At 26.8% G+C, this 12,190-nt stretch overlaps 1 protein-coding gene across 1 annotated transcript in view; it reads right to left on the bottom strand.

Moving 5' to 3' along the window:
* Positions 1-12,190, bottom strand: part of LOC100164576 (lutropin-choriogonadotropic hormone receptor-like) — a 72,915-nt gene that overhangs the window by 38,729 nt on the left and 21,996 nt on the right. The window contains exons 3-4 of the mRNA XM_016803612.2: positions 7,078-7,155; positions 6,934-6,999 (exon numbers count right to left, since the gene is read on the bottom strand). Coding sequence (XP_016659101.1) covers positions 6,934-6,999; positions 7,078-7,155 — 144 coding nt within the window. The remainder of the gene's footprint in view (positions 1-6,933; positions 7,000-7,077; positions 7,156-12,190) is intronic.

Genomic DNA, 12,190 nt, shown 5'->3' with positions numbered 1-12,190 from the left:
TTTTTAATTTATTAATGACGCGGTTACCCCTATATGTTATAAGTCTAGGGCTAGGAAAATAAAGCACTAAAAACCTTCAACAAAGGAATTAAAAAAATTGCCAATAATGCTACAAAAAAAACATTTTAACCAAGAAAATGCAACTAAAAAAGACTTGAAAATTTTTCAGTTTAGCTGAAAAATATTTTTAATATCAAAATATAATTTATTAAACACATTTTTATACGTTCACACTAAATAATTCTTAGAACAACTAAGCACAATTTATAAATATTGAAAAAAATTAATTAAAAACTGTTTTATTAAATGTCGATAATGTCAACGTATTACGTAACCACTACTCCCCATTCGATAATCACTTTGACAAGATCTAAGAATCTATTTTCAGAAATATTTTCTGATAAGGCGATAATATTTCACTACGAAATCACGAAATAAGTATAATATATAATAATACAATTAAAATTAATTAATAAATAATAATTTAGATAAATATGTATGTACGTCGTACATGTTCTAAAAATGTTAAATATGCTTATAATTAACAAAAACTAATTAAAAAGCTAATAAACTGACAAAAAAGTACCAAAAAAGCATTTATTTACGAATATTATAAGAAAATGCAAAAAAAGCAAAATCAAAATTGCATATTTGAGCTATGTGCTGAATGAATCGAATATTGTTTTTGATTAGCTATGTCCTGTAGTACTATGAAAGAAAATGCAAATGCTACAAAATGCTAGCCCTAGGAAAAATGTAACTCGTTAAGTTAGAAGTTACTTCTAAAAAATGTAACGTGTTAATTAACTTAGTTAAAAGTAACTTAACTTTTTAACTTAACTATAACTTATTAACTCGTTATTGCCCAGCCTTGCTTCTTATTAGAAAACGATAAAATGTATATATGTATACTTTAGAGTTGATGAATCATAATAAACGATCGGTATCAGATAATGACTTTGACGTATAGAAAAATTTCACACACCGAAATAAAATAACAAGTAAGTCCAATACTGAATGGTCGGAAAGAAATTTGACATCCTACTTCATAAACTTAATCTAACCAGAATTTGAGATAGTGAGGTACTTACCACTGACGGTATATTTATTATGAGAAATAGCGATGTCTACAAAATTGCTTAATTTTGTTTCATACTTAGTTCCAAAAATTAAAAATTCTACAATTGTATTTATTTGTTTGATTGCCTTGAGCGTAAAACAAATTGATTCTGCTTTAACAAGTTTAATACCTAATACGTACATAACATTTAACAATATAACATTACGATGGCGATGAACATAAAATTAAGATAATAAAACATATTTAATAAGACAATATTTACCTAACATTTTTTAACTCAACTATCCTACTTCAAGTTTAAATTTTTGGACTTGATATTTTTACATTCATCGAATTATATCGTAATTATTATTATTATTATTTATTTAATGACACATTTAAGAGCAAAGATTATAGACTATACTATAGTAGTAGTCACTATAATAGTATTATTAGTATTTAGTACCCATCTCGACATAGTTTCTGTATTAGTTTACCGAAATCGATAGGTTTGTACTCATGGGTAATTTAATTATACAATGTAGGTACCCTGTTTTCGCGGGCATACGTTTTCATTTTTCGGCTTAGGTAACAAGAAAAAAAATATATATACATTATACATACATATTTTAATAGCATACATATTAATATAATATAGTAATATTATACTCTTGTACAGAATAATTTTCCAAAATCTTGTTTTTAAATTATTTATCAGGAACGATAGACATTTACTCGAGACAAACACGGTGAGACATCTGTGCACACATTTGGGTCGTGTACGATAATATTATATTTTATAAACGACGGGATTTTATAGTATATTGTGGAATATTATTAAATTATTATAATATTTATGTCATGGCAAATAGGCAAATATATTATACATAGCGTTCACGAGGTGCATAATTATTATGTATTATTATGACATGTGGAAAATCCGAGGATACACATAAATTAAGCACGTGCTGAAAAGTATGAGAGTCTCAATATTTCCACCGTATTATTACCTACTCGGTACATCGGAAATATGTCTATAAATTATAATCCACCTACCTATTTATATAGGTAAGTACGTATAATAATGCTGCAGAACTTTCTGGGCCTGATACGCTGATGTTGGTATTCGGAAAAAAAAAGCCTCGGAAAAAAATCTCCGGAATAAAAAACCCCGATATTAAAATACGGTAAAAAAAGCCCCTTACCAACTAAATACATAACACTTTTTTACAATATATCTATATTTCTATATAATTATGTAAACCTTTTTTTTGCATAGGTATCTATAAATATAACCAAATATATAATTTATAATAATCGTTTGATCATTTTTATATACTTTTATATCATAACTAGCTGCCCGACCTTCCTCCGGAAGAAATTATTTTTTTATAATTTAAACTAAAAACATATGACTATTTTTTGGCTATACAAATAATATAATATAATTACATATTGTAGTTATATTGTTATTGCTAATTTCTGAAAATTATAAATCCTACATTTTGAATTCAACCACTAAAGTGATAAATTTTATTCTTTTTATTATAGAATAGAGATAAGGTAGAAAAAAATGTAACAGTAAATTATTTGTTCAATTAATAATATATATTATTTCAAATGAAAAAATGCAAGTGCAAACAAATAAATAAATAATTAATAATAATAAAAAAAATAATAATAACAAATAAACCGGTTACCTTCTTCTCCAAAATCAAGTTAGATTCATATATAAATATATATAGATAATATTTAATAGAATAATACACCAAATATGTTAAGCTATACTTGTATATTTTATAATTAGAGACTAGTGTAATACATGGTTAAGGAATGTTATAGAACTATTTCTATATTTATATTTTGATTGATGGTTTATGTTTTATGAATTTTTAACTGTGATATAATTAGTTATTGTTTAATGTCATATACTAGATATAATTTTTTTAGATTCTGAGCGGAGCGAGGAATGTATTGGTTTTACAATGATGTTGATTTCTTTTTCTTTTTTATTCTGTAAATACTTTTTCTTCTTCTAAACTTGCTCAAAAGTATCAAGTATAGCATATTTTCTGAAAGGTAATGTTCTTGATCTGGTACTTTAGAGAGGTCATTTTTCGATTTTCGAAACGCTACTCGAATTAAAAGCGATTAAAGGAGAAAAACGTACGATTTCACGATTTTATAATATTAAATAATTACGGACGAGGTTTTCTACCAGAAATATTGCTTCAAATGAAAAATGACAAAAGATCTTTTTCGTTGTATTTTGGATTTTAGCCATTTTTAAGCTATTTATAGAATTTTAATTTTGGGAGTTTTTTTGTTGTAATTCGGTTAAAACATTCGTAAAAATTTGAAATTTGAGTTGTTTACTTATATTAGCTTTACCTAAACATGGTAAAATTTTCAAAACATTTGAGCGACTTTCGAGCTTTTTATTTTATTTTAATTTTTTTTTTAAATTTTTATGATATTTTCTATTTATTATAAATTATAATTATATAAATTACCTATTTATATAAATCGTTCTTAAGCTGTTCCTATAATTCTTTGTTTATCACCATATAGAAACGAATAAAATTAAATAAAAAAGATTCCCTCGTCCGCTCAGAATCGTTTTTTATCGAATGCAATCATTGCATTCAAATCGAATATAGTAAAATTACACTATCCTGTCCTAGGACCGAAGGCACGATGGAAAAACATCCACCACCGAAAGTACAGCCGTATACAGTGACCCACTTGTATCCTACTGTACAGCAGAGCGACATCCATTTACCCACATTTTTATAGTTACCATTTAATAAAATAAATGTATCACCTAGTATAATAAATTAGATGCATAATAATATAATAAAAAAATTTAATAATTAATGAAAAACAATTGTAGTTGGTACGGGGCTTTTTTTTCTAGATTTCTTATATTAATACTATCATATTGTCATACATTTGATATATGAATATAAATATATTTATGATATATATAAGCACTCGATAGTCTTTTGTTTGAATCTAGACACAGGGCGTTCATTTATTACCATTTTTTTTTTTTGTTTAACGACGAAATAAAACGAATGCTCGCCCATTTTCGACTTCATAAACGTTATTTAATCAAAACACGAATCAATTGTCGAATAACTAAAAAAATATGTTAAACAACCGTATTTCGGTCGCACCCCGCACACTTTAACCCATTTTTTATTTATTTTTTTTATTTTGTAAAATCTCAGATTGCGCAAAGTAAAAAAAAAGTAAAAAAAAGGAAAAAAAAAATTATTACAAAATAAAATTTTTCATTATTTTTTTCTTCTTCAAAAACCCGAATGACTATTAGTTATTACGCATACGCTTTAAACCCGAATAGCGCATATCACAATACATTTGCATAATGCATTTTCACACCAGTAAGTATATATACCACGTATACCTGTATCGTTTATTACCTCGTTGTTGTACGCACACGATATATTATGTGAATGACGTGCTCGTGGGTGTACGTGTTATATAATAAAACATGTTGTTTGACATTAAATCCCCTGCAGAATATTGATGAGGTGGCTCAAATCAACAGGTGCTTCGGTATATAATGGCGATCTTTAGACACTTACAAATATTGATAATTATATACATTATTCCAATCATTAATTTGTTTTTGTTTTTTTCGTGATTTTTCATTAGTTTGCGGGTTTCAAAGTGTGTATTGAAAATATTTAAAACACATACATAGCTATTACTCATTAGTAATTTCTCCAGAAACAATATTATTTTTTTTATACGCCATGTTAATATGTTATCTTGTGAAAAGCATTTACCCGTAATAATAAGTAATAACTAATGAGATATAGGTAATATTTATTTAGGTAGAGGCTATTCAATTTTTACAATGCGTTCAGCATTTTCACACTAAATTACTGGTATAAAAATTATTTTTGAAAACGTATTGTTGATATTAAAAATCAGAATAATTATAAATTATAGACACGACTATACGATTATATAATTTTAAATTTACAAAACCATACATATAATAATACGTCTTTTTTAAGAATACAGTCTCTTACATAATATATAGGTACCATAATTAAATATTAAAATATGGAACGAATTAGGGATTTATTTATGGCTTTAATTTTGTATTTTGATTTAGAATATAATTATTAAGTATGCTCACTTGAAAAAAGTAGGTACTTATTAATTATTATGCTTCTCGTTCTAGCGTAATTTTTAGACATTATCAGTACGACCGGTAATTTTCCCAATTCCCACTGAGAATACAGCGTGTATTTACATTTACATTTATAAAAAGTAATTATGGATTGGTGTGCACAAACTATGGTTTAGTACTTCGATTTCGACTCAACATACTAAATATTATAACAATCTATACGTTTTGCTACTAAATCATCGGGCGAATCATTCACTGGTCAACCTTAGGTTTTTTTTCGTATTTTTATTCAAAGTTATACACAATGTACCTATAATATACAACAAACAATGTACAATAAGCGTTTGTGATGAAAGTAATGTTTACTGCTAATTAGGTACACGAGAACAAAGTCGCTTGTTAACGACACTTCCAAACGAGGGAGGAAATATTATAATGTATACACATAATATATGAATATATATATATATATTGGTTTAAAAGGTCTTAGCACCAAAGTCTTTTAACTTTTAAAGTGAAGGTATGGAGTTTCGGGCTGTATTTCAACCTTGGTACATTTAAAAAAAAAAACATTACATCGAAATTTCTCCACACATGATACATCTGATTATTGGACAGTTAAAATAATATGTAAATAAGCGTTAACCTGATTACCTAGGTATATAATATTATAATTAAAGCAAAAATAATGCAAGGAAATAGTAACTTTTCACGACAATCCACATAATAATAAATTATACATGTACGTTTAATAATACTAATCATTTATTTAATTGGATACCTAATCGGATATTTTGACAGAATTCGTAATAATATAATATCATCATCTACTGCAGGTCTACCGCAGTCACTTTATAGGCGTGCACGCATAATATTATTATAACGTCGTGTGTGCGTGTGTCTTAGGGTGTAACTTATGGTCAAATTTTAAGTGTTCCAGAATAAATTCGGAAGAATATAAGCGCCACCGGAATAAAAATAACTTTACCGGAAACAAACTGTAGACATTCGCGAGGACAACAACGCAAACCCTCATCGTTCCATCACTCGCCCTTAAACATGTCGATTAATTTTTACTACTTACGGGTCAATAGCCAACGCTCATAATATAAAGCTGTAAAACACGATAAGGATGGCGCCACATATGCGACGTCGTCCATTCGCCACAACACTGGTCATAATAATATTATTACGAATTCAAATCCGCATCGAATAAACATATATTATTATAATAGTATTAGGTGTATTATGCCGCGATGGTATATTTAAATTAAATTTCGGTTTTGAGCAGAACGTTGTGTCACTTATATCGTTTCGGTATTCGATGAGACGATTTTTCGATTTATATTAATATTATTCGTGTTTTATTTCGTTAAAATATTAACTCGTTATATCGATTTTACATGGTTTGAACTATTTTAAATATATAAATCAATATATAAAAACTTATGAGTTATTTTTTAATTCTGATAATATTAATTTCATTAAATATAATAATATGATTTAAATGATCAAATGTTTTACATTTATTTTTGTCTTATACATGACGTATGGGTTTGACAAATGAACAAAATATAATTAAAGAATAACTCCGACGTATGACGGGAAGCATTCGTGGCTTCATATGTGTCTTAATTATATGAAATAATTTGTTGTGTCATGTTGTTTATGTCAAATGTTAAATATTATTTTAGTCAATACTTACAGTTGTTCAACGCTGATCGACAGTCCTCCTGAAATTACTTTTTCTATTCTATTGCTTTCGAGGTCTCTGGAAAAAATAATATTGTAAATAAAATAATTGTACCGTTAACTATTGTAATGATTTGACAAAGCTCAAGATACTTACACTGTATGGAGAGAAGTATTATTGGTCCTCAATAAACTTAAGTGCGGTGGTTCCTTGATTCCCGTTTGAACGATTTCCCTATTTGTAAGTAAAAATCATATTTTAATACTTATTTAATCATATTATTATTTAATATACCTATATAACTGTTATTTGTGAATGATACATTACATTATTTATAATATTATAACAATACGTATAGTTATATGTTTTCTTACTATCATAAATCATTTGCAGAAGAGTTGATAAAACAAAAATTGGATTTAATATGACGTAAGTTATAAGTTTATAACCTAAAAGCTAGTTATCTTCATAGCTGATATTGAAATAATAAAATCAAACAATTGTTCAATGTTTCATTTGTGTTATAGCCTATAGGTACTAGGTAGCTGGGTACTTTGGGAAATTCAAAAATATGAACTTCATAATAATGTTTGTCATTAAAAATTAAAAATAACTACCTACCTACCAACCCATATGGATAAGAAAATTGCAATAAATGTAATGTTATAAAAATTTATAAAATATATAATCACCAACAAAAAAATAGTGTCTTAAACTAAAAAAATTATTTAAAAAAAAAAAAAATAGTGTCTTATGTATAGTTGTATTATAAAAATCACTATATATAGTATAGCTTCAAAATGTTTTTATTGGTGATTTCATAGTTTTAATAAACAGTGCTTTCTGCAATTACTGTTGGTTTCATAGTTTCAACAATAGTTGTAGAAACTAATTAATTTTCTTTATTTTTCTAGTTTTATTGAACTTAGATGACGTACTCGTATATTGACCAACGGGGTAATAATAAATATGGCTTCAAAATGAAATAACTCTGTGCTCATAAACTTCTTTGAAACCCATTTGATTAATGTATTCCTACAAAATTTTAAAATATCTGTATATTACAAAATACATGAAAACCTATCAATCATCTATGTTACTCACTACTTTGATCTTTGTAAATACCTGATTAATTATAAATAATTAAAGATTCACCGAAATATAGGTTATTAGAAAATTAAATACTTTCAAAAATTAAATGGCATTTCCATTTAAAAGTTATTTATTTGAAAACAATATATTATACACTTTTGAAATTCGATGGACTAAAATCATAAGTTTTACATAATATAGTGTGTGTTTTAATTGGAATATGATTACTGATTGTATCATAATTTATACCAAATATACTTTCTGTGTGTACACATAAAAATCAGAAAAACGCAATAATACGAATGAAAACTATTGCCAAATACAATACACACTAAATATACATTATATAGTATGGAAAAATATAGCTTTTTTTCACTTTGGTAAAAATCACAATTTTATGCTGCAATCTATTGAATTGATTACTGAGAAATAATATCTATCAGAGACCAGAGTACATATGATAAGTAGGTAAGAGGAAAACAACTTTTAACAAAAAATATACCTATATGGTTGTATACAGAACCCAGGTTTACGACAAGAATTATATACAAATCTAGAAACTGAGTTTTCTCCGCGCAGTTTTCCTCAGAAGCCCAGTATTCCCAGTGATGGATTGCTAAAAAAAATCATGAGTAAGTATACGACTTTTTTTACGCAGGTAGGTGATAATGGTTAAAACCTTACTATGAAGTCAAAAGTTTCCTTTTGGGTCAATATATGCAAATTACGTAGGTACAATAGGTAGTTTGTACTTAGAAAAAAATTCGTTTTTGGATATTTATTGTTGTATTTTTTCAAAAAAAGTCAGAAAAATTGTACGTTCACATGACTTTTATAAGTCCGATTTCAATTATATGATACTTAAAAATGTGAATTTTTCACACATTATTATTTGTAAAATTATTAGAATAATAATATGATATTGTGGCGGCACCCGCCCGTATGTTCTTGAATACGAATGAGTATGAATCACTCACACAAATAAACATACCCCCTCCCCCACACACACCACACATTCATAAAATTATAACATGTTACAAGAATAAAGTAGATATACGTTAAAATCTAAACTATAGAAGTGAGTATACCCACCCCCTCCCTTCAAAATACAATTGAGTATTTCTCTGTAAAAAATTGAATTAAATACCAAATAAAAATTGTATAAAACATTTTGAATAATTGATTGCAATAGTTGTACAATTTATTAAAAATATGTTTTGTACATATTACCTCAATTCTAAAACTACACATAAAGACAACTTACTGTTATTGTATAAAATGTGCACAAAATATGGTCATGAGTCACAACAAAATAAATTAATGTCTTTCACGTATGTATAATATTGAACAAAAGTGGAGGATATACAATCACAATAAACTGGGAATAATTCAAACTTTTTAAAACTTTTTCTACAATAAATAAGTTGTGTTGTTGAAGTAAAATTTGCTCAATTTTAAAACGAAGTTACTTATACTTTATTCATATATTTGAATTGGTCGTCATATACGTGTCCTGTATTCAAAATAAGTCAAAGACGCGGAAAAAGCTCGCATAAATAAATATTCATTTAAAAAAAATAAAGGAAAATCTATAAATATTTTATTCGGATGGTATTTGTGAAATTTAATTTGATTGTTATATGATATTATGAACTTATGAAAAATATATTTTCCGTTCTTAATTTCAATCAAAAATAACCGGGGAACCTAAAGGTCAATGGCATCTGTTAAATTTGAATTCAATTATAAATTATTGTACACGAAAAACTATTGTGAAAGGAAACTGTGTGTCAGCCTCTATAATTTATTTCGTTATTCTAGTAAGACCGTATGTTTTTTTTCGATATCATTTTGAATGGCGAACGTATTCAATTACAACAAAATAACTAAAACTGTTGTGAGAAGAAAAGTAATTTTTCGTTTGAATAATATGCAACTTCTTCAAAATTTGAACTACAAATGTCTATAGTTAAATTTTTGCATATATTTATGTACAAAACCGGTGTTGTGTGAATATTCAAGCTTTTTGATAATTTTTTTTAGTATTTTTAGATTGTTTTAAAAAGTAGGTACTGGGAATTTTCTACTTTCAAATCACCAACTATATAGATCCGAGTTGCTACCAGATTCTACAAGGGATGTTGAAGTTTAGAACAATTGTTTTGCTCCAAAACTTGAAGTTAAAGACAAAAACAAAAATAATAATGAAGCACACGTCGTCATTGTAAAACCAATACATCCACATTGTTCCCCCCAACATTTAAAAGATATTAGTTTTTGATGACAACTTTCCATTGAATTGTATTGAATTAAAAATAATAATATTAATAACAATAATATATCAACTATAAAAATCATTTTATTATTATACATTTTGAACAATATTATGTGCCTATAGTCATGTCAGTCTATTTTTAAAGAATTATTGTGACATTTTAATGTACATATTGTTACTATTATAGTATTATAGAGTAGGTACTAGAGTACCTATATATTATTAACGCAAGTTGCGTGACTGAAATTATACTCTGTTGACATTTTAAAATGTGTATATAGTACTATAGTCACATTAAGTTAATTATTCAGGAAAAAAATCATTCAATGATTTAGTGTTCTGTGATACTGATTAAATTATTAATTTAATTAATTTTAAGCTACACAAAAAAACTATGTGTGTAGGTATTTATTTGAAATAAATATTTTACAAGCATAATTTGCATGAATAAACATTTGCTTTAGACAAATGGAATAATATATAATATAATATAGGTACCTACCTAATAAAAAGTCGATTAAATGTAAAATAGTATTTTATTTATTATTTACAAATGTTATATAATAAAAAAATGACTTGTGTTTATACCACACTACGAGTATGTTTAAACAACATTGGATAATGTGTTTTTATGAAATTATCCTTATATCACATTATCACAATATTATTAATTGAAATTGTTGTGGTTTTCTGAAAATTACAAAACATTATCATCAACATTTCTGTAGGTAACTGATTTGCAAGACGTTTCTATACATTTCGAAAAACATTTACAATAATTTGTGCATTATTTTCATCAGAATGACTACTTTGATTACCGCGTGATTACGAAATTTGTCCTTTGACATAATATTATAGTTTTGTACTTTTGTATGTGACATGATTTCGAAGACTGTTGCTATAAATATCATCGTGAGTTTGATATCTTGATTTGAATGTTGTAATTTTATCAAAACAAATTTGAATCTGAACTTGATCGAACAAAGTCATTTACCTCACGATAACATTTTATATAATATTTATCAAGGTTGTTTGGTGATAATATTATACATTTCTATACTTTCAACGGCCATTGAGGTCAGGTTGGAAGTACCTATACCTATATATATTGAAAGCACGTGATTATACGTTCTTCTGTAAAATTGTGTTACGGAATAGATCTTTTCTGCAGTGGCGTTTACCTGAGGTTGCAATTTGTTTTCTAATCAACACTATTATTTCACCACACTATCCACAGGATTATAATTTAGTTAAAATGAATTAATTACGAATAACAGTCCCATCCCTGTCTGAACTGAAATTAAATATTTAGGTAAGTATAGGTATATTATTGGATGAACATTTGACCTGCAGGGATCTTCATATTAAGAAAAAAAAATCAGCATATACTTGATTACATCTCCTCCGTCCTCTTCTAAATTCAAAAATTTTACTACGTAACAAACTTTTGATAAATTATGAATCATAAAGCTTGTTTGGCCCATGGAATTGCAATCCGGGGTCCTGCTGAACCCTTGAATGTCGGACCAATTCATAGTGATTCCAATCTATTGCACTATACTATTGCACTATGTATCCCGAAATGATTTATATACGTTTTCATCAAAATTTAAGCATGCCTAATCATTCACTCATTCCTCTATTATCTCTACCACCACACTTCCGAAAACTCATCGCACAAACTAAAACGCAAATGATGTAGAGGCCTATTAATGTAATAATTAAGAAGTGTTACCGATGAGTGATTTCCTCATAATGTTATTCCTGTTACGTATCATATTATTATATATTAATTTATTAAATTAACTCATTGTTATATTTTTGAACAGACCGTAAATTACTGTTTCAATTTTTATAATTATTTAAATTTTTATGAGCAATAGGGAAAGTCCATGATATTAC

The sequence above is a fragment of the Acyrthosiphon pisum genome, chromosome A1 (assembly GCF_005508785.2).
Source record: "Acyrthosiphon pisum isolate AL4f chromosome A1, pea_aphid_22Mar2018_4r6ur, whole genome shotgun sequence".
NCBI classification, from domain to species: Eukaryota; Metazoa; Arthropoda; class Insecta; order Hemiptera; family Aphididae; genus Acyrthosiphon; species Acyrthosiphon pisum.
The sequence above is the reverse complement of the archived record's forward strand: the minus strand, read 5'-3'. Positions and strand labels throughout refer to the sequence as shown.